Source organism: Cygnus olor, chromosome 19 (genome assembly GCF_009769625.2).
Source record: "Cygnus olor isolate bCygOlo1 chromosome 19, bCygOlo1.pri.v2, whole genome shotgun sequence".
Lineage (NCBI taxonomy): Eukaryota > Metazoa > Chordata > Aves > Anseriformes > Anatidae > Cygnus > Cygnus olor.
Window position 1 is genome coordinate 6,894,021 of NC_049187.1, and position 23,002 is coordinate 6,917,022.

Sequence of the window (23,002 nt, forward strand, 5' to 3'; positions counted from 1 at the left end):
AAAAAAAAAAAGCGACGGGTGGAAAATGCAAAAAAAAAAAAAAAAAAAAGAAAGTAGCCCGATCTCCGATTTTGGAGGCTCCTCCGCCAGCGCTGTCAGGGCTTCGGGTCGGCTTTTTTTCCTCTCCTTTTTTTTTTTTTTTTTTTTTTTTTTTTTTGGTTAATTCCTTCCCCCTTAGAAATAGCCGGCACCATAAATCCCGGCGGCGCTCGGCGGGGTTGTGCGGCGGGGCAGGAGGCGGCGGCGAGCCCCCCCCGCTGCCCCCGCCCTGGGGCCGCTCAGCGCTGCACAATCGCCTCCCGTGACATCCCGGGGGGGGGTCCGGCCTTCCTCCTCCTCCTCCTCCTCCTCCTCCTCCCGGGCGAGCGGCGTCCGCAGGGGTGTCCGACCTTCCTCCTCCTCCTCCTCCTCCTGCTGCTGCTGCGGGCTCAGCCTGCGGGGCTCAGGGGCTGCCGCCGGGGCTGCCCCGCACACGGGGGGGTGCTGCGGGCCGGGGGCGCCCCCCCAGCATCCCGCCGAGCCCCGCCGGGCTCACCGCTGCGGGGGCGAGGAGCGCCGGGAGAGGGGCGGGTGGCTGGGGAGGGGTAAGGGGGGGGGGGAGGCTCCTCGGCGATGGATTTTTTTTTTTTTTTCTCTTCTCCTTCGCCTTCTCCGCTGTGTACCCGGGGGGGGTGAGAGGAGCAGGATCGGTGCCTCCGCCTCTTGGCTGCCGCAAGCTTCCTCTCTCGCACCGCGCTCATGCAGCCGGGGACGGCGCCGGGTTGCGGCGGAGCAGGGGGGAGCGGGGGGGGGGATGCTCCCCCTGCACCGGCAGCACCGGAGGCATCGCGGCCGGGTCAAACTTTGCCGCAAGTCGCCCCCTGCCCCGCCTGGCCCCCGCTGGCCCCGCCGCCGCCCCCCCCGGGCATCCGCGCCCCGCGGCGCCGCCGCCGCCCCGGCGAGCAGCAGGACAGCGGCCGGACCCCCCTGCCCCTGCCGGCCGCCCTCCGCCGCTCCCTCCCTCCCATCCCTCCCCCTGGGTTTCTCTTTTAAACTGCAGCTGTTGGAGCTAGCCCTCCTTTGCAGAGCAGCATTTCCTCCCACGCCTCCGCGGCTTGTGGGTAATGTAGTTTCTTTGGAGATAAGGGCTCCCTCCTGCTCTCCGTCTCCCCTTCTTTCTCCCCTTCTTTCTCTCCTCTCTCTCCTTCTCCCCTTCTTTCTTTCCTTCTCTCTCTTCTTCTCTCCTTCTCCCCTTCTTTCTCTCCTTCTCTCTTTCCTTCTCTCTCCTCTCTTCTTTCTCTCCTTCTCTCTTTCTTTCTCTCCTCCCCTCCTTCGTTCCTCTTTTTCTTTTCCTCCTTCTCTCTTTTTCCCTCTCCTTCCCTCTCACTTAAATGCCATGTATTTTCTCTTGGTTCTGCAGTTGGAGGTTTTTCTCCCCCGGCTGGAGCTTGGCTGATAGGTTCAGTGCAGGGGCAGTCTCCTTATTTGCAAAACCTGCAGCCCTGGGCCGGATGAGTTGCGATTCCAGCAACCAGAAAAACTCTCGGTAGCAGCAAAGGGACAGAGGAGCGGGTGCTGAGAGGTGTCTGAGGCAGCAGTGGCCTGTGGGGAAGTTGTAAACCTCTGGCACGGATGTTTTGAGGAGCACTGTGGCTGGCCTTTCCTGCTGACCATCACCCAGCTGAGGCCGTGGCTTGCAGAGAGCTCAGCCCTGGGTGAGGTGTGGGTGCTGGGGCACTCAGCGATAGCTGCAGGGTGCTGAGCATCCTCACAGCTCCACCTGCATGCACTTTGGCTCTTTTCTGACTGGGAAACCTGGGGGAATGAGGAGGAAGGATGGCTTTGCACAGAGCAAAGTGTCCTTTATTTCTTCCTGCCTCACACTCACAGCAAGCAGGGTTAGCTCACACACTGCATGGCGTTTTCCAGCGTCTGTGCGTGTGTTGTCTGCCCTGCAGCAGGTAGGAAGGACTGGAGCTACTGGGTGATCCTGACAGGCGAATGCCCCAGGACGAGGGGAGGCTGCTCCTGCTGGCTCTGAGGTCCTGGGGGGGTCCTGCCCCCAGCACTTGGCCTTGCCCACGCAGGGCACCGGCTGCGGGGTCCTCACCTCCTGCCTGCTGGCTCCTGCCCTTCCCAGGCTGAGGCACTGCCAAGGCGTGCACGGAGCCCTCTGAGCAAATCGTGTGGCAGGGGGTGGAAGAGCCATAGGGTAACATTATGGTTTCCTTCTGTGTGTTTCTCAAAGCATTGGCTAAATATTTATCTGTGTTAAACATCACAGGATCTCTGAGAAGGGCACCGTCCTTGTTCCTAGCCCCACAACAGAGAGAGAAACTAAGAATGCACTCAAGTTGCAAACAAACAACTTGAAGTACAAGAAAGAATGAAATGAGCATCTCCAAATGAAAAATCCAGTTTCTTCAGCAACCTCCAGAAGGTGCTGAAATACTTTGACATCTCCAAGACTCTTTCACACTTTTCAAACAAGCTTGTCACAGTTTCCCGGAGCATTATGCATCGGGTGAAGCTGCATGTTCTGAGACTCCAGCTTCACCGCCGCTCCAGCCAGGTCTTGCTTCAACTTGGCAATCTCTGGTGTTCTGGTCAACTAGGAAATTGCATTATCTCAGTCTAATTAAATCAGCTTTTCATCTTCGGCTGGAGCTTTCCTTGCTTTTTGGCCATGCCCGTCTCCATCACACTGTTGTGTGATTAAAGAATTAGTGCACTTCACCCAAGAGTGGCTGCACTAAGCTGTGCACAGAGCAGCTCCTGTGCCCGTGAGCCTGGTGCTCTCTGATGAAATTGCTGGAGATTGGCTTTTGAGGCCAAGCTGTGATGAGTAACAATTAGGAGCATCTGGCGATGCTGGGAGCTGCATTTCCTTCCGCTGGGCCTGCTCCTGCTGTTGCTCCCCCGGCAGCGTGGCCCACCCCGTGCCCTACAAACCCTGCAGGTTTGCCGAAAGGCAGGGTCTCCCCTTCCTCATCTCAGCCATGGTAAAGGAAAATAACCACCGTAAATGGGACACCAAGTTGTTTCCTCTCCCATTCCTCTCAACAGAGGCATGTTAGCAGCGTGTCCACCCCATGCCGTGCTTCCTCCTTGTTTCCTTCCCCGCTGGTGGCTGGGGCTGGCCCCCAGTGTGTGCAAGGCAGAGCAGCCCCCTGTGCCTGCACCAGGGGTCAGAGGAACAGGCAGGCACTGGATGAAATGAGCTCCTGGTGCTTTCAAGGTTTTTTTTCCCAGTGACAGCTCCTGAGGAACGTGCTCAGTAATACCTCAGCATCCCCGGCGCAGGGAGGGGACGAGAGGCAAGGAGCCTTTCTATTTCTGCAGGCTCCTGGCCACCACCGTCTTAACCCTCTGCTCGGAGACTCTTGCTTGCAAGGAGCCCCGTGCCGCTGCGAGCTGCAGAAGTGGAGAGGCCATCCAGCAGGGAGGTGACGGCTATGGCAAAGCACCACAGCAACTCCCGATATTCCCGATATCACACTGGGTGGTGTCAAGCGGGCTGAGATTTTCCACGTTCCTCAGAGCCTTGCAGCAGGATAGCAGCAGGGGACGGGCACACAGGGACGGGGCACTGACCTGCCTGATAGCGTAAGAATGCAGCTGTGCAGGAGGCGAGCAAGTAAGAGCTGGTAGGTGCTGGGGTAGCATCAATGTGTGCTCCTGGGAGGCCTCAGCCCCGAGCAGTAATTTGCTGCCTGAGCTGAAAGGAGCTGGTGGTGCTGGGCTGGGTAAGGAGGGGAAGAGCTCTTCCCACGGCTATGGTCACCGTCGCAGGCTCAGGAGTTCCTGGAGGATGTGGTTCAGAAATAAGTTGATGCGTATTATTTTCCTTTGATTCATAAGCAAAACACAAGGGTGAGCAAAGGCTCCTCAGCACTTCCAGCACTGATTTACTTGGCCAAATATTGCAGCAGCCTCTTTGGGCCTGTGTCTGTCAGATGGGCATGGGCTGGAGGTCTAGCTCGGCTGAAGTATTTTGGGAGCTATGGATAATAAGTGCAAAGAAAGTGCAAAGTTTTTATTATCTTAGAAAGCCAGGACCACCTTCCATTTAGCACTTAAGCGCTCCTGTAGGTTTCAGATAAGGCTCTCAAAGATACATGGATGTTTCCCAGTGTTACCTCTTCTAATATTGACCTTTATAATTTTACATAGGTAAATAGCACTGGAACCAAGAGACGTGCCTGTGCCGCTGCTTGGTGCAATATTCATCTTTTCCTTTCCCCCCTGCAGAACTCCCCAGGGCCCGGCACAAGCCCGCAGCACCCAGCCTGTGCCGTGGGGACCCTTCCTCATCATCGAACCCTGGTGCCAGCTCCGACGGGGCCGCTGCTGGTTGCAGCCACAGCTCGGGGACGTGGCAGCGCCTGTCACCTGCTTTCAGCGCCGGAGCTGCGATGCTGGATGACACGGCAGAAACGTGTGTGGTATTTAGGGCACGCTCAGCGCCGGGGGCAGGGGGATGGGAATTCATTAGCGGCGCCGCATCTCTTTTAATCAAGAGGCAGGTGCTGCTTCTCCTCAGGCTGCAGGCAGGGTTGGTGATGGAGGAGCTGCGGGGATGTGTGCTGAGCGGGGGGAGAGGATGGGGCTGGTGGTGCTCGGGAGGTGTTCATGCCAGGGAGAAAGAAATACTACTTAGGGTGCCCTAGCAGGGGTGAGACACCGCAGGACGGACAAAACCAGGAGATAGCTGGGTCGGGCCCCTTGCAGAGAAGCCCCCAAGTGATGCGCAGCACAGAGGCTGGGAAGCCAGGCTGCATTGCCCACCCTGGCAGCCACTAGAGCACTGTGATCTCTTCCAGCGCTGATGCTCTGATACTCAAATATGAATTACTGTGCCAAAAAAAAAAAACAAACTACATTTCCCAGTTTCCTTTGCAGCCCAGGGGAATAAGCAATTGGAAGATTTAAATAGACCAGACCAGAAGCAACCAACCTTTGGCACAAAGCATTTCCCTCCTCTTCTTCCAATCTATTGGCTGTTTAACCTTTTTCCCTGGCACTGGAGTGGCTGCCAAGCCTGGCATTAACTTTCCTTCCAAGCTTGCTAGGCCCATGAAGTAAACAGCCATGTGCATTCCTTACTCTATATTTAACAGCTGCAGTCTGTGCTGGGGGCAACTGCAACAGAGGGGAACCTTTGTAGCTTCCCAAATCCCCAGCTCGTGAGGGTGGGAGTGGGGGAAGCTTTCCGCAAGGAGAAGAGGGATTTCTCTCCTTCCCGGTGTTTGCAAAGCAGGTTCCGTTAGCGAGAGACTGCAATGCCAGCATCCCAGCCGCGGTCCAGGGCACGAGACAGGAACAATGTCCTCAACAGGGCTGAGTTCCTCTCCCTGAACCAGCCCCTGAAAGGGACCCAGGAGAGCAGGAGCCAGGGGAGGAAGCAGAGCGGCCAGGCGGGAGCAGCCGGCACCCAGAACAGCAGCCCCAAGGAGCGGAGGCAGTCGCAGCAGCTGCCCGAAGAGGACTGCATGCAGCTCAACCCCTCCTTCAAGGGAATCGCCTTCAACTCCCTGCTGGCCATCGACATCTGCATGTCCAAGCGGCTGGGAGTGTGTGCCAACAGAGCGTCGTCCTGGGGAGGCGCCCGCTCCATGATCAACCTTCTGGGGATAACGGGGCACGGGATCCCCTGGATCGCGGGCACGCTCATCTGCCTGGTGAAGAGCAGCACGCTGGCAGGCCAGGAGGTCCTCATGAACCTGCTGCTAGGTGAGTGGCAAAGCTCCTTCCTTCCCCGCCGGGAAAGCCCAGCCCTAGTCACAAGGGACAGCGGCATCGGGACTCCACCTCTGACTGCTCCCACCGCCGGCGGCGTCAGGCAGCAGGCAGTGACCTTTTGGGCGAATGCTGCACTTATCAGCCACCTTGGCAGCTTTGGGACGGTGCTGGGTATGGTGGGAGATGGAAGTAGCAAAAAGTTTTGTAAGGGGGTGGAATGGATCCCGGTAGCCAGCCATCCCCGCAGGGCAGGGGCAGATCCTTGGCCTCTACGAGGCGGGGTTGGTCCAAGTCAGGCCAAGAAAGCGTCTGTGATGTGCAGGTGGATACCAGCAGCAGTGCCCTTGATTTACGGTCTTCTGCCTTGGTGGCTTGTCAGGTTGGGGAAAACATAAAGATTTTAATCTCAGTGTGTGGATTAGAGACAGAAGATGTTCTCAAGGAAAACACATTTCCATCCCCTCTGCACCTCCTTGTGCAGACCCTGGCCCAACGTCTCCGCAGCCGCTCAAAGGAGTCCTGTCTCCTTCCCTGCTGCCACTTGATCTCGCATCCGTCGTCCCAGGAGGACCTTTCTTGCTGCTGGCCCCGTTTCCACGCGCTAGCTTGACCCAGAGGCTGTTACGATGGATCAGATCTCTCTGTCTCTCCTGCCAGCCCCTTTTTTTGTGGGGTGGTCGGTCTCCTTGCTCCTGGGGACTGGGGTGTGCCGGGGGAGTTTGCAGGGCCCAACCCGTCCCCATGGCCCTACATCCCACCAGTGACCGTGCTGAGCTCTGGGTGAGACTTTCCCTACATGCAGGCCCCAAACCACCCTGCCTGCATTCACGTGAGGCACTTGCTCTTCCCTCTCTTCTGCCTTTGGCCTGTGGCCTGGTTATCACTTTTTTTTTTATGACTAATTGCTAGCTCATCCGGCTGAGATCACCCTGGCGTTTCACCCTCCCCGAAAAACCAGCCCGCGGAGCTCCCACTTTTGGTCAGTACGAGGAATTGACGTTAGATTTAGGCCTTTGCTTTTTAGGGAGCCTGCAGTAGGCACCTCAGGGAAGGGACGTCCTGTTCTCAGGGACTGCCTGCTGTACGATACGTTCTGCAGCATGGTCCCAGCTTTTTTTCAGAAGTTCATCCTTCAGAGAGGGCAGCGATTGCGCTGAACTGGCTTGAAAAGCACAGTTGTGTCCGCCTTTTCTCCCCTCTGCCTTTGAAGGAGCCTGTCCCCGTGCTGTGACATCTAACGAGGGGAGGCCGTGGCGGGGAGGGAGCTGGAATAGCATCGGCATGATGGAGAGCCCGCCGGTGTCAGCAGTTCTTCCAGGGGCTGCCCGGTGCTCTGGGTCAAACCCTCACTGAGAAAAGAAGCTCCGTTTAAAAGGGCATGAAGATGAAATAGGAGGCGGCCAGCAAAAACCGGCACAGTTTCCAGAGGTCTCTTGACCTGAGGGCCTTTGACAGTTCTGGAGCCTGAAAACCGACCTCTTTGACTCCAAAATATTTGAGATCTTTATGAAGAGCTAATGCCGCTTTTGGCTTAAAACCAATAAAGGTCTTCTCGCTCTTCCACTGCCATTGAGGAGGCCAAACGCAAAGCCAGCTCCAGGTTGCATTGAAACTTTGAGTGTCGGGTGATGGCTGGGAGAGCTCAGCCCTGCATCTCCGGGTCTTCTTGGCTCAAAAGTGCTGCTCAGGGCTGCTTGGGGCCTCCACAGTCTTGGTTCCTTGCTCCCTTCCCTTGTCCACGCCTGCCAAGAGAGAAACGGGTTAAATTGTACAAAGAGCTAGCTCGCGGTGTGACCTGACAGCTCTGTAGGTCTGGCAGCCTCCGAAGAGCCTCCTTTGAATTTTTGGGTCGACCTGTGTGGTGCCAGGAGTTGGACTCGATGATCCTCATGGGTCCCTTCCAGCTCGGGATATTCTATGATTCTTTGTCCCCCCTGCAGACCACGCTGCCTGGCAGCACTGACCAAGGTGCCCGGAGCCTCTCTCGTCAGCGTCCTCGGCAGGACTTGTGTCACCCTGCAGAGCAGGATCTCTGCTGTGAGCGTGGCCTTGGCTTGATATTTAAGATTGCAGTCAGGAGCTCCTAGTATCAGAGCAGCTACTGCCGTAACGCCTGCATTGCTGATGGACGAAGGAGTCCGGCAGGGTTGCGTGGGGTTGGCAGACCCAGACCAACCATGTGAGATGTGGTCCCTTGAGCCAGTAGGAAGAGTGTGATGCTGCATCTGGCATCCCGGGTCCCTCTCACTGTTTTTTTTCCCTGGGTTGAGATCCAGCAGGCTGTGGTGTAAAGCCCTTCTGGCTGGGGACAGGTCAAAGGGAAGGGAGCATCCCCAATGCTTCCCTGGTGTCCTGGAAGGAGGCAAGCAGGGAAGTCAGGGTTGTCTATGGCACCCCTTCTTTACGTCCCCTGGCTCTCCTCCCTCCCCCCGGCTTGCTCAGGGTTTGATACATCAAGCAGAATTTCTGATGCAGTCTCTGGGCAGGGAGCCAGCCCATCATAGAGCACTTGTTTAGGATTTGCAATCAGGCTTTCAAGGCGAGGAGACAGGAGACTGCTGAAATGGGACCGGGAACCTGGCAGGAGCACCACTGCAGATGGAGGGGGGGCACTTGCACCGGAGGAGCTCTTGGTAGGATCTTTGCCAAGACGTGTGGGAGCATTTAGGGTGAGGGGTTCTGACCTCCCTCCCTGGGACGCTCCATCCCTCCCAACTGCTGATGTTGATTAGCAACCCCCAGCAATGTTTTCCCTCCACAGTTGTCATCTGTGATGGAATTTATTGATTCTCCTTCTCATCGTAATCTTTTCCAGCAAATGCCAAACAGCCAGAGAAGCACGGTCACAGCCTGTTACTGAAAAGATGGAAGAAATCAGATATCTGTGCCCACTGTCAAAATCCCTCTGCCAGAATGTGCTTTCAGGAAGACAGTCTCAGTGTTGCCAGCCCTGGCTGTGAAAGAGTCAGGAAGAAATTCTGCTCCCCCTCTGCCACATCAAGAAAATTGTAACTCAGGAAACACCCCAGTTTAAGTTCGTTTTAGTTGTTTGCCGGTGTTGGGACTTTTAGGACCATTCAAACTTTCCTCTGCAAGGATTTAATGAGAACTGATGTGCTTAGAAAATCATTTGAACTTTGCAATCGAGCTTGCAGGGGGAAAACAGGTATAAAACTCCCACTAAAACTACCAGAGCTGCTCTAGAACCAGACAGAAGCGCCGTTAAACCCTGAGGGAAAGCGGTACCTTGGTTTCTGGTTCTGATCCATCTGGTGAGGATGTGGATCCAAATTTAGTGATTCATTGACTGCAAAGCCAGCAAAGAACATTTGGATCATTGATCTAACCCACAGCAAAATACAGGTGGTAGCACATCCCTTAATTTATTCCTGTTCAATTTGCTAAGGGAAAAAACCCAAACACTCAATCAGATGTAAAATTTCAAGTGGCGGTGAACTTGTCAGAACCATTTCTATATTACTGCAGTGGTAGGTGTTCTCCCCGGCGCCTTGCTCTTAGTTTGACTGTTCCCTTCCCTCGGCTGCCTCTGCATACCTTTGTCTCTTCAGCTGAGTAGCTCTTTTATCCAGCATCCCTTCTGCCTTTCAATATTTTGGATGGTGCTCAAGTCACCTCTTCACCTCCTATTCATTAAGCTGAACAGACTGATCTCGTTAGACTGATGGTCTTTCCAGATCCAGGCACCTTCTTAGAGTGATGGGGATGGAATATGGTGATCTACTCAAAGTAGTGCTTTCGGTGAGTCCCCCTGTTATGTTCAGAGCCAAACTGCCACCCATCACCGTGATTCTTTGCATTTTTAGCTGTGGTCCAGCTGTGTGCCTTTGCTGCAGGAGGATATCTGGTTGGTTCACGCTTGCACGTAGATGTGTTTATTTGTGTGTGGAGTGAAATACCTGGTTCAGCTTTAGTCATGGCTTTCTGAAATAGGTATTAAAACCTTCTGTTGGTATGCTGGAAAGGGGCCAAGCCAAGCCTGGTGGTGGCTGTGTCCCCATGTCCAGTTGTGACATGGGTAATCGTCCTCATCCGTCACCTGCTGGCTCTGCATCCTGCTTCTGACAGGTGGGGCAGCTCACACTGAGCATTTATCACCACCCAGGAAAACAGTGCCACAGGCATGTCATGGGGAGCAGCTGAGGATGGGTCGCTTGCCACAGGAGGAAGGAAGGAGGGGAGGCCAGGGTCACTTCTCCAGGCCTGGAGCTCAGCCAGAAGTCAGTCCTTGCTCTCTCCAGCCTTCTCCCTGGATGCAGACCTAGCACTAGGCTGGTTGGGAACCAAGCCATAATATGCTGAGGCACAGTCCCCTGCAGAACTGTGACTTTATCCTGAGCAGAATGTATGTATTTATAAATGTATTTGTATTTATAAATATATAGGGACGGGACTCCGCAATCCGCCCATGCAGCCTCCAAGCAGGAGCAGACTGGCAGGAATGGTAGGTCAGGGAGGAAAGAGAGAGACCGAAATGTCTTCACCAGGTCCCTCGAGACCCCCTGTCCCTCCTCTAGCAGTGCACTGGTACTTCATGTATCGGGATGCTTTCCTTTGGAGTCTGTGCGGTGAAAATTCAGATCGCTGTACAGCCCGTGGCTGTTAAAGGTCACTGAGTAGATTAAATGCCCAGGCAGCACAGACGATCTCATCCCGATGAGCCTCAGGGCTCGGCAGCCCAGCCCCAGCAGAGAGGATGGGGAGCTGCGCTGGCAGATGGATCAGTCTGTACGCAGCGGAGCTTGCTAAGCTGAGAGCCCCAGAGATGGTTTGGGGCCAGATGTGTCTGTTTTTTCCCTTTCATTTTCCCACTGTGAGGCTGGGGATTTTCTGAGCTAGACGGGGCAGAAAGCGTTTCAGCAGGGAAGGAACGAGCAGCCCGGGAATGTGTCCCCTGCTTTGGGACCGCTCCCAGCCTTCTGCTCATCCCCTCCCGTGAAGCTGGACACGTGGAGGAGGCTCAGCCCCAGCCCTGCTGCCCTGCCAGTGCCTGCTGGCATCTCAGCAGGGTTGCAGCACATCTGCCCAGAGGGCAGGAGGATGTAAGCAGTGAGTAACCCAGCGTGACCGACCCGTGGCAGGTGCCGGAGGGAACACCGCAGATGCCCGCTCCCTGCATCCAGCACCGGGTCCAGCCCGACATTAAATATTCCTCTCCATCGCATCAGGCTGCCAATCCGCCCCTTGTTGTCCTGCCCAGACTCTGCAGTTAAAGTCCCTGGTTCTCTGGTGGGTGCCATCCCCCCGTATCCCTGCTGAGCTCGGGCAGCTCTGCACCGTGAGTGGTGCCCAGCTCTCCTGCCCGCCCTGCCCCCTTCCCTTCCTCGCCTGCTCGCTCTATGGCAAGTGCATTCCTCTGCAGGGCAGGCAGTGCCTGCAGTGTCCCTTCGCACAGAGGACAGTCAGCGACAGCCCGGGGCCCGTTTCACAGAGGCTGGAGCGGGCATGGGGAATATTTCCAGGGACCAGCATAGATAGGGTCTCTCTGTCAGCCCCTTGGTCAGCACAGAGGTCGGGTCCTGCCTGTTCGGTGCTGAGCACGGTGTGAGCCCCACGTCCCCGTTTGCAGCCTTTGGGGCACTGCAGGGAGCTTAAAGCCGAGCCTCTGTGCAGAGCCAGCAGGCAGACCGCTCCCCAGTCTGAATGCAGATTGCAAGAGAAAAGAAGTGCGAGGGTTGCTGAATGGGAAGAGGGGGAATAAACAAGGGAAATGAGTCATGCTCGTGTCTGTCACTCCCCAGCAGCTTCCCCGTGCCCCCGCCGCAGCGCTGCGAAGGGACGAGAGCTGCCTGCCTGCTGCGCTGCCAGCCCTGCTGGGGCAGCTGAGCGGGGCTCTGCCCCGAGGGGCGTCCCTAGAAAAGGGTGAGGGGGGCTTGGCCCCGGCACCTCGGCAGGAGCAGAGGCCGGGCAGAGGAAGGCAGAGGCACAGAAGGCAGCGGGATGAGCAGCAGGGGCAGGGAGACTGATCGGGTACCTGGGTCCGGGCCAGGCTCGGTGAGGACAGCGATGGTGAGGGGGGAATCGTTTCACCTCTCTCTTCTTCTTCCTGTTGGCAGAAAGCTCCATGTTTTCACCTCAGCTGCAGTTCTGGTCTCAGCCTCCATCCCTGTGCATACAGAGATGCTGGACGACCTCACTGTGCTGGGTCTTTAAAGCACTGTGAGATGCGGTGGTTGGAGGCCCTGTGAACACCAGAGAATCAACCCCGAATTTTTATTTATTTGTTTATTTTCCATTTTGCTTTGTTGAAGGCAGTGAGGTGTAAGCACAAACCTAAGCAGTGCTGAGACTGAGCTCTGTGCGTGCTCATCCCGGGATGCTGCTGCAGGGAGGCATCCCCCGCACCGCTGGCACCGAGCGCGGGGACATCGCTGGCTCCTGCAGCCCTTCTGGGAGGCAGCTGGGTGCTCGCGGGGCCTTGCCGTGAGCTGCTCAGCTCATTTCCTCCATCAGCATGAGCCCTTGTCACTGCAGCCACTCCCTTGTCCCCAGGCCATATAGAGCCCTGGTAGGGCAGGCACACTTGGTGATGGGTGCTGAGATGCAAACTGCCCAGCACCTATGGGGGATTTCCAAAAGGGGAGAGCTCCAGGCAGCCTGTGCATACACTCGGGGCTGTTTCTGATCTTCTAGGGCATAGCAAGTCTGTTCTCAGTCGTTGGGGATTTTTTAATTAATTGCACAATGCTGATTTCTGCCATTCCTTCACCTCCCCGTGGCCACTTACCCCAGCGCGCCCTGCACCCAGCGCCCAGAACTCTCTGCTGCTTGTTCAGCCGAAAAATAACCTCCCCCAAAACGCTGCAGTGCCTGATTCAGTGCTTTGTAACCGTGTCGTGCCATCTGTGACTTTTTGTCAGTTCTTGCGCCTAATGGTACCATGTTTGGGGAAGAAAATGAGGGAGAGGAGTTCACTTCCAGAGGAGTGGATCTTGTCCAGCTGTCAGTGGCTCTACCGGAGAGAGGGTGCAGGTGCTCTGGAACCTGCACCTTTCGTTAGTGTCAACCAGTCAAGGCTGCAAACGGTTCATTTTCCAGGTCAGGGAGCCTAATGCCTTCAGGAGATTTGGGAAGGTCATTTCAGAAGCAGTAGGATGAGGCATGTAAGTAAAAACTGAACAGATAAAGTTCAAAACAAAATTTGGGGAAGGAAAATGAATTCTACTTGTGGAGCAAAAGGAACTGTTTCGTAGGAAGGGTGACGTTTGTCCAAAGTTGGCTAATCTGGGAAGCAAAGCACCTTCAAAGCCAGCGTGGCTGGGAGCACGTGTGTGCTCCACGGGGCTGTGTGGCCTCTGGCACAGTGGGACCGGGGACAAAACAGGCGGCAGGCTTCTGCTGCGTCCAGGCATGGCACTGCTGCCTGCCTTGTCCTTGCTTTAATATGGGCAGGGGACAGGTCCGTCTGCTGCCGTGCCAGGGGGCTGCTGGGCTCGGGATGTGATCGCTCTGCATCTCTTTCATGTCACCAAAATCCCCCTTCTCCCGTGTGCCCGGCTCCTCGTGGCTGGGCTGTGAGCTGCCCTGGCTCCTTCAGCGGTCCCATGTGCGCAAAGTCCTGTGGATCCGTGCTGCAGGAACAGATGAGGCCAAAGGCTTTTTTGGCTTTCTCCTGTTTTTCTCTCCCCCAGCACTGCACCCAGGCTGTTTTTCAGCTGGGGTTTTGGTAACGTGTTTGTGTTAACAGCTCATCTGGAGTCTGCCCGGCCCTGGGAGATGCTGCCTGGCTCCAGCCCGGGCAGGCGATGCCCACAGGCAGCAAGTGCTGCCCCTCGCCCACGCCATGACCACAGCTTGGGCTGGGACAGAAGGGACATGGCAGGGACAGGGACATCCAGCTGCTTCGGCTCCCCTTCAAGGAGAGGGCTGGGGGCTGGCTTGGCTTTGCTAAGGCCAAACTTGGAGTTTGTCCTTGTGCCCTGCCTGTGCAGGACTTGCCTCTCTGCTCTCTGCTCCTAATTGGCTCCTAACGTTTGGTGGTAGGAGCAAGGCCGATAATTGTTTTCCTTCTCTTATTAATAGATATAAAATGTCTGCCCAGGGGGCTCGCTTTCAGCTCATTTACTGTGCGTCTGATGCCAGATGTTGGCTATTTACAATACCAAGGTGATCTCTGATGCTAAAATTGTCGCAGTCAGACAAGACTCGCTCTTTGGGTTTGTGCTTTAAGGAAGTTTTGGATGTTAATAGAGCTTGGGGTGATCGGATGGTTTTGCTGTGTTTCCCTTAATAGCCGGGGCAGAGAGGAAACTCTGGACCTTTTGAGACAAACATGAAAGGAGCGATGGGCGAGAGCAAATCCTTCCTTTGGTGGCTTTGCTGTTTTCAATCCAATTCTACCCACACGTGTGGGAAGAGCATGGTGACAAAGGCTTAACACTACAGCTCCCTGCTCCTCTCCTCTCAGCCCTCTTTGCTGCCTGACAGCCCCAGCCACCTCCAGCAAGGGCAGGCCACTAAATGAGTGGTGGGCTCCTTCCAAGGTCCCTCCTGGGGCTCTTTTTCCTCCAACCTGCGGTCCTCCCGGCCTGGAGAACGTGCACGTCCCCATTTTAGGGACAGGGGAAGGGTGGACCATGGGTGAAGCTGCTGGTTTGCAAACATCCAGGGCTGTGGTTGGCTTTGGGTGGCCTGCGGGCACCTTTGGGAGCGCAGAGTCCCCCCTTGCAGCTGCACTGCCCACAGGTGCGGCCGATAAAGCCCCCCCTCGCCGCGTGCTGTCCCCCCGCCTGGAGGAGGGTTTTGTTTGTGCTGAGCTGAAACAGCAGCAGGGAAAAAGTCAGCGGAGCCCGAGTCCGAGCAGGTATGTAGGTCAAGGAACTGCAAGGGGACAGGAGACGGGCTGGGGCGGCTGAGCGATGGCAGCGTTGGTGGCTGCTGGGGAAGGACGGGTGTTGGTTGTGCCCCCCGAGCAGGGCAGGGCGATGGGACCCCCCCCACGCCTGGGGCCGGGGCAGGGGGTGCTGCTGAGGCCGCTTCCCCGGGGTGTGCAGCGTGCAGGGAACAGAAAGTGCAGGGGGAAGCGACAGAAAAAGCACCCGGTGGAGCAATCTTGGTTTTGGTTCTGTTTTTTTCTTTTAACGGCAAATTAACCCCCGGTTTTAATGCTGCCGTGCCTTCAGATCATGAAACACGAGCGAATGAGGCTTCCTGCTTTCTGGGCACCGTTTGATGAAAATCTAACCTAGCAGCGCTGAAGGTCCATTTTATTCATCCTCTGAATGAAAGGGGTATAAAAGCAGCCCTTTGGTTTGTTATCCGTGCTCTCACCACCCCCGTGCACCCACACCTGCCTCCCTCGAGCTGCCCTGACACCACCTTTGACCAGAAAAAAATATCTTGGAAGTGCAAAATAAGGACAGGCAATGGTGAATGCTTTGTGTATCTGAAATGTTTGTGCTCTGAGCTACGGGCAGATTCGGTGCGGGAAGGTCTGTAGCGGGTGCACTGAATGCCTGGGACCCGGCGGGGTGCTCCGAGGGGAGCGGGTGCTGGCCCCCCGCCTTCCCCCAGGCGGAGCAGGCTGTGCCCGCGGCGGCGTGCATCTCCTTGGCATCGCCGTCAGGAGCTGAAATCAGCACTCTGCCTCATTAGGAGGGCCGGGGAAAAGCAGAGGAGGGGATTTAGGAGAAACAAAAAATCAATGCTAGGAAATAAATCGACAGGGCTGTTGGCTGGGGGAAGGGGGTGGGATGAAGAGGAGGAAGAGGAGAAAGTGCTGACGGGTTTCGCTCCGGAGCAGTTAAGGACAAAAGGCGATGTGGTGCTGAGACCTGGAGCTGCGGGGACCTTGTCCCTGCTGCCACCAGCCTGTGTTTGCCGGGCCAGGGGGGTTTGTTCCCCTGCCTGCCCTTCTGGCAGGCAAAAGAGCAGGCAGGGGGCTCCACATCTGCACACCCAGGTGCTGTTCCTAGCACAGGAGCCCTTCTTCTTAATTGCACGACTTTTCCCTTGCCTTGCCGTCTCCTGATGCTCTTTTCTTAGTGAAATCCAGCAGCTCGGTGCGACCCGGCTCTGGGCAGGGGGAGGCGTGCTGCTTGCGGGTGACTTTGCACGGGGGAAGGACATGTGGTGGCATGGGGTGACCGCACTGGGGGCATGGATGCGTCCTGGTGGCACGAGGCTTCCCGTGGACAGAACAGGAGCACGCAGCCTGGTGCTTCAAGAGGAGGGCCGGCAGTTTTAATTTTAGCTTCGCCGGTCGCTTTCTTCCTCCCCAGGCAGGTCGCTGGCCTCTGCGGTTGGGGTTCCTCCTCTGTGCGGTGATGATAACGGTGCTCGCCTGCTCACGGGTGAGCCGGGGGGGTAGCTAACACCCGGGTGGTGATCCGAGGGTGACGGGGGCTGCCTGCAGCACGCACCGGGCCAGAACTGCCACAACCCTCGCGCACTCTGCCTTGAAAACTGCCCCAACTCTGCTTCTGCCTCTGACCTCTCCTCCTCGCCTCTCGTTTCACAGCCCTGCTGCTGGACATCGTGATCGTGGCGGGCCTGCAGAAGCTGGCCAAGCGGAAGGGCCCGTACGACGTGAGCCCCGGCTTGTTGGACTACCTGACCATGGACACCTACGCGTTCCCGGCCGGGCACGCCAGCCGGGCGGCCATGCTCTCCAAGTTCTTCCTCAACCACCTGGTGCTGGCCATCCCCCTCCGCATCCTGCTGGTCCTTTGGGCCCTCTGCGTGGGCTTTTCCCGCGTCATGATCGGACGGCACCACATCACCGATGTCCTCTCCGGCTTTGTTTTCGGCTACTTGCAGTTCCGGCTGGTGGAGTTGATATGGATGTCTTCCAACACGTGCCAGATGTTGATATCGATCTGGTGAACGTGGGGGACTTGGTGCCTTTGCACTGGAAACTAGCAGATACGTTCAGAGTCTCCCTCCCGGTATTTTCTACATGTTGTTTGTCGGAAACAGTTGCACCTTCCATGAGTAGTGGCGTTTTTTAATGTTGCTTCCCCGCCTGAAAAAAAAAAAAAAAGAGTTTCTTGCAATGGGTTGGGTTTTAGCACCCAAGGGCCGTACCTGTGATTTCGGCCGTATTCTCAAACTAGAGTTGGACAGCAACCAAATTAAGCTTTACGGGTGAGAGAAGTGAGCTACATGTCTGCCTTGGGGTGGCTCACAGCAGCACCTCGGTACGTCCTCAGCATGGGCAGTGCCTGAGAGCCTCCTGAGGACACATTCGTTAACGTTTTTGAGGCTAAATGATTTGGGCCGCAGTGCTGCGACTGTGTCTTGTACAGTCAGGGCACTGCTGGCGTTTCGCAGTTAATAAATAATCCTAAAAATCCTGCCCTGCTTGGTTCTTGTGGTGAGGGAAGGGACGAAGGCCAGCTCAGGACGGCGCTGAGGTTCGTATTCAACGTGGGGCAGGTGCTGCAGCCTCGTGGGCTCCCACGGGACACGCGGCCCCTTGAACCACTTGCTCTGGGTGGGTGGGTGCGGGAGGGTGCTCAGGACCTTGCCAGGTGCCACACTGGAGCCAGGCTTTCAGCTGCTGCTCAACAATCTGCTCCGCGAGGGTATGTGGTTTTTATTTTGCCTGCTAAGGGACAAATAAAAGATGTCCATTTTCATCCTGGCAGGGAGTAATTTAATAGGCATGGTGCCGGGTCGTGGTGATTTTGGAAAGCGGGTCTAGATACACAGCAAAGAGGTTTTCTCTACCTCTTCATGGCTATGATTTTGTTTATGCCAAACGATGCTATGGATGGGAATGTCCAAGGTAAGTCTTCTGTGGGCCTGAATGCTTTCTGGTACAGCCAGCAGGAGGGCAGGCAGCCAGCACCGGGGCCACCCTGTTGGAGAGGAAAACATTGAAGGTTTTTGTGTCTCACCCTGTTTGAAAAGAGGAGAGCGGTCCTGGCCTTCCTTGATTACAAGGCCGAGCTAATTGATGGCTATGAAGTGGTCCGAGGTTGCTGAATGAGGAGCGTGACGCAGACACGGTGCTGTTGCTTTCCGTTACTGCTGTTGTTTCCGCCTTGTTGTTTCTCTCCAGCTGTTCTCAGGTAATGGCCACGCTCAACGTGTTGTGGCTGAAACGTCTCACCTCTCACGACTGGCTAAGAAAATCCCGTGTTTTGCACAGAACCGTCCCGTTCTCTGTGGTTTTCCTCTCTTTAGAGGAGATTTTGATGTTTTTTTAGGTGGCAGAAGACACTATCAGGCCCAGCACCTTCCCTGACTGGATGCTCCAGCAGATGTGCCAGTCCTGTCCATCCCAGCTGAGCAAAACACACCTGGCTTGCAATGCCAGGCAGCAAGGAGCCGGGTCCCGTGCTCCCACCCATCCCCAGGGCTGGGGAGCCCTCTTCTTGCAGGGGAGGCCGGTGAGAAGGAGGCGACATGCAGATAATGACTGTAGCAGGCTGCTAACATTTGTTGCTCTTTGATAATTAATATGAAAAGGAGATAAACAGAAAATCTATCCCTGGCAGGCGTCTCCAGCTGGGAGCCCTGGGAGCTGGTGACTTCCCACACCGAGGCTGGAGTGGGAGCGTGGGCATCGCAGAGGCCATCGCGTCCTTTTGTCGAGCGTCCTGCGGAGCCCCCCGCTGCGAGGGTCCCTGGGGAGGCTGTGCCGTGGTGTGCTCGGGGACAGGGAGCTCTTGGTGCCGCCGTTCCCCCGGGGCTGTTGGGTTGCTGCAGCAGCCGGCAGCGCAGCAGGGGGGGACTTGGTGCTGGCTCCCCCCCATGCTTGTTGAGACGGGGGCGATGCTGTGGCGGGGAGCAGAGATTTGCAGGGTTTTCATTCACCAACCTTCTCCTCCTCCTGCGGAGACTTACGTGAAGCAGTGATCCGTGGTTCTTGCTCTTTCTTCCAGGCATTATTACGCCTGGCAGAGTTTATCCTCACCCCATGGAAGGACAGGGCTGTGTTACTGCAGCTCTGACGGCACGAACGTAGCTGGAGGTGGTGGGTACCCGAAGGAGCAGGGGAAGACTCTGCCCTGATTTCTTTGTGGGAAGCTCTCCCTTTGGAGGTATTTTATCCCAAACTCTAGGTTTTATTCGACCTTCGTAGATTCATCTACAGCCATGTTGCTGGATCTCCTCGCACCTGCGTTGTCTTCTCCTGGTACATGCATGATGGCTTTGGAGGAGCTACACCTGGCCGTGGCGGTGACATCGCCTGAGCTGCTGCAGCCCTGCGAAGGGAGGGCAGGGGCAGGAAGGGTCCGGCTGCACCTGGGGATATTCACGAATCTGTGGAGCCCAGGCCTGTTTCCAGCAGCCCTGGATGCTGGTGGGCAGCCAGCACCACCTGAAGTTGCCGAGTCTCCCCTTCGCTCTTAGCACCAAGAGCTTTTAAAAAAATCCCACCCTGATGAGGCAGATACCAGGTGGCGGGGGCACGGCACTCGTTCGGGTGGAAAACCAGCAGAATTAGCCCAGGGCAGCTCCTTGCCGTGGTTCCTCTGCTGCTGCTCTCCCTCCACCAGGCTGCTGTGGGCATTGGGCTGCGCTGGGGCTCGCAGGATGGGGCTGGCTCCCATGTGGGGTGCTCCTGGCAGCCTCCCCCAGCACCAGCACCCCCAGAGCCCCTCAGCACCACCATCCCCGGAGCCCCTCAGCCCCTGGAGCTTGGATGCTGGGAGAGCTGCGGCCCCGGCGCTGGCGTGCTCGCTGCGGGGAGGTTGTGGCAGAGCCCCTGAGGCGAGCGGCACAGCACCCGCGGCGTGCCTGACACGGAGCCTGCCTGGAGCGCTCGTCCCTGCCGTGCCGAGGGTGCCAGCATCGCTGCAGCCAAATCCAGCTTCTGTCTCTATGGAAACAGCCAGGGATGGGGGTGCCCTCCCGTGTCCTTACGTGTCCCCGCGTGTGCTAGGTTACCCGTTAACCTCCCGGGGCAGGCAGGAGACCCCTGGTCCTGGGGATGCAGCCGTGTGGGCTGGGGGATGTGGGGGGAGTGGTGTCAGGAAGACCTGGCTCCTCCGCTGACAAGGTACAATCTGGGGGGGCTGTCCTCAGCTTCCAGGCCGGGTAACACAGCCATCCATCCTGCTGCAGGCTGTGCGGGGAGCTGGAAGGGATTCAGCACCCCCCCCTGCACCCACAGGGATGGATGCCGAGTGTTTTGGCCCAGCGGCAAGGAGGGCGCAGCAGCATGGGAAGGAAAATGTCCCCGGGCTTTGGGCTTTCGATCCGTGCAGATGCTGCCTGCCTTCCACGTCCTGCATGCAGTGAGGAGCAGGGTGGCTGTCCCTAAAGCTGGGATCCAGCCCCAGGGGGCTTCTCCCTCCCGGGATGGGGATGGGGATGGATCTCAGCACCACTCAGCACCACTCCTGTCCATGGGCTAAAGTGCTGGGGCATCGTCTGGCTGTGCTCTCTGCTCGCTTCAGATTTGGCAGGGGCTGTCAGAAACACCGTGGGTCTTGCAGGTATGTTACACAAAGTCAGCAGCTGGGCGCAATAATTTGGGGCCTTATCCTCCACTCTCCTGGAGCCCGTGCTGATGCTCATGCAGAGGTTCAGCCCCGGCTGTCCTGGAGGAGCTGGAGCAGGGTGCTGGGGCCGCGCCGTGCAGATGCCCACCACGGCCATGGGGCTGCAGGGAGGCAAAAAGCCAAATGGGTTGAGCTCCTTCAGGACTCCCCAGGGTTGTGGGTGCTTTTCTTGCACCCTCAGACCCCCAAATTCATCCACGCGAGGCTCGGGGAGGAGCCTCCTTCCTGGGGGACTGCAGCCAGGCGGCTCTGGGCATCTCCTGACTTTCGGTTCAGCTAACAGATGAATTAGGAAGAAGCCCCAGAGGAGGAAAGCTCGATGCATGGGCTCGGAGGGCTGCTGCCATCTGTGCCACATGCGTCTGTGCATCCGGGAGAGATGCAGGCTGTGGTGGCGGTGATTTCATTTCTGATTCTGCTGCGTGCAGTCAAGGCTGCTCCTCCCCGCGCCCTAGCACTGATCGTGCTCGGCAGCAAAAAGAGATTTTAATTTATTAAAAACAACAACAACAAAAAACCCTACAGAGGGTGCCAGGGAAAGTAGCAAATCTGGATTATGTCCGTGGGCATATGTGGGAATCACGGCTGGGGTGTTGAGCTCCCCCTCCCCAGCCTAAGCCGGTGTTTTATTTGAACACGCTGATTTGGGCTTTGGTGGCCTCAGTAATGACAAATGTGGTGGGACAAATCCTTCCCGTGTCAGGGCTGTGCTGTCCTCCCTGCCCAGGGCTGCTGGGGATCCTCTCTGCGGTCCCTTGGGGAAGGGGTGACCAAGCCCCGTGTCCCCCCAAGGATGAGGCTGGTGATGGGGAGCTGGCTGTCACCCAGGGAGATGCCTGGGGGATTTGAGGGCTCGGGGGGAACTGGGAGGGCTGTTATACAAGATCTCCCTGCGGTAGCAAGGTCGTGGCTCTAGCTCACCCTGTGCTGGGTGTTCTTGGCAAGTGCACCCCTCTTACTCACTCTGGGGTGCTTCTGATGGGGACAAGGGACCCATGGGTTTAACCCACTCTGGGCCTCAGAGACTTCTCCCCAGTCAGGAAGATCATCTGCGTGGCTTTCAGCTAAGTTTCTGTATTGAAGCGATAACTAACCATGCCATTTCCAGGCTAAAAGTTTAATATATTGGGCAAAGCTTAAAGAAACAGGACGGTTCCTCCCTTTTGCACAGGTGTGTGCCGCAGAGCCAGAGCGCCCCAAACAGCGACGCGGCCAGCTCCTCGCAGCACGGCGGGCGGCAGGGGGGGCGCAGATGACCAAGGAGGTGTTCTCCTCCAGCATCCACCCAAGGGACCCTGGCTGACACTTCCCTGCCTGTTTAACATTTCCAAAACCAGCTAAGGCAGGGCGGGCACGGGGGAGCTCTTTGCTCCCCACCTCGCTGGGACTCGGAGCAGCGAAGATCTCCGTGGTCATTCCCCGGGATGCAAGAGTCAAAGCGGATTACGGGTCCCTCAGCTGATCACATTTATTTCATTATGCGAGTGAAATCCCTCGTAAATACCCCCCCCCCCCCCCCCCTTTTCTTTTTATAAAAATAAAAGGTGGGGAAGAATTGCAGATTTAGGAGAAATTAATCGCAAGGGTTGCATAAAACCTTTAACCTCGCGCAGCCCGAGCAGCCCCGGCTGCGGTGGGATGGTGCTGAGCGGCCGGGGGGCAGCGCTCCCCCAGCCCCCCAGGCAGGGTTTCCCCTGGCAAACCCATGCTTCCCGAGCAGGGGAAGCCTCTCCAGCTAGGAGGAATCTCATTCAAGGCTTGGCCGTGATGAACAGCTAATTGTAGCCTTGGAACAAATTGGCTCAGCGGGTCTGGGTGAGCGGGGTTGCACCTTGGCCCTGTGGCAAACGCTGCTGGCCGCACACCACAGCTCGGGGCCCTTGGGAACACCAATGCTCTTCCCTTTGCAGTGTGGTCACTCTGAGCCTCTTGGAGGATGGGGATGGAGCTGGGGACCTGGGCATTGCACTGGAATCTCACCCGATTTAAGCATTTCTAACCAAATTCCTACCAGGTGGAGCTGGCTTCCTCTCCCCAGAAAGTGCCCTGTCCTTGTGAAGTCCCCTTCCCCTGACACCCCCTCGCTCATGGGACCCTGTCTGACTTTTTCCCTTCCCCAAGGACCAGCAGGTCTGTACAAGACCATCAGCGCTGGAAAGCCAGACCTGCAGAGATTAATTAAAGTGAGAGCAACGGGATGATGGATGCTAGCGAAACACTTGCCCAGAGACCGAAGTGCTGCGCAGTGCTCACACACACACGATGACGAGGAATTCATCCCTGGCATCAGGGTGTGGGTGCCCTGTGATGCACCCAGTGCTGGTGCCCTCTCCCCGCTGGGATTTGCACCTCGGGGCTGCCAGCCCTGGGTGGTCGTGGTTTGCTCCCCCTGGCTGCAAGGGGGTTATTTGCTTTAAATCCTGAACCTACAGATGTGTATTAACAGCGTGGTAAAGCACAGCCTCGGTGTCCAGCGCGAGCCAGGGGTTATATAAAACGCAGCTTACTAGGAATCAGTGAGATGGAGGAGCACGTGGAGGGATGTGGGGAGGATGTCTGGAGGGAGGCAGGAGGGAGATGAAGGGTCCGGGGGGGAAAAGAGGCCAAGCAGACCCACGGCGCTTCCTGGCAGGATTTGCTCCTGTCATTGCCCTGCAGCCCCCAGCCCAGGACATTTCCTGAGCCACGTTGCTGCTTTCTGGGATCTTTTGTCCCTGGGCGATCACAAGAAGGGGCTCTGCAAATTTGACTGGAAATGGCAGCTTTTTGGTTTTGTTTTCTATAAATTATATATATTTTTCCTGCAC

The 23,002-nt window shown here is 56.8% G+C and overlaps 1 protein-coding gene across 6 annotated transcripts; it reads left to right on the plus strand.

Annotated features, from left to right (window-relative positions):
* Positions 1–50: 50 nt before the first annotated feature.
* On the plus strand, positions 51–17,033 carry PLPP7 (phospholipid phosphatase 7 (inactive)). Of its 6 annotated transcripts, XM_040531599.1 has the most exons (5): positions 1,013–1,694; positions 2,264–2,419; positions 4,231–4,417; positions 5,240–5,712; positions 16,199–17,033. In XM_040531599.1, the coding sequence occupies exons 4-5, from the start codon at positions 5,262–5,264 to the stop codon at positions 16,561–16,563; spliced, it is 816 nt and encodes a 271-aa protein (XP_040387533.1). In that variant the 5' UTR covers positions 1,013–1,694; positions 2,264–2,419; positions 4,231–4,417; positions 5,240–5,261; the 3' UTR covers positions 16,564–17,033. The 6 variants fall into 6 exon arrangements, with proteins under 6 accessions (XP_040387527.1, XP_040387528.1, XP_040387529.1 ...); XM_040531593.1 differs by lacking the exons at positions 1,013–1,694; positions 2,264–2,419 and adding exons at positions 51–107; positions 15,960–16,031 and having other exon boundaries at positions 4,231–5,712; XM_040531594.1 differs by adding an exon at positions 15,960–16,031 and having other exon boundaries at positions 1,002–4,419.
* Positions 17,034–23,002: the final 5,969 nt, after the last annotated feature.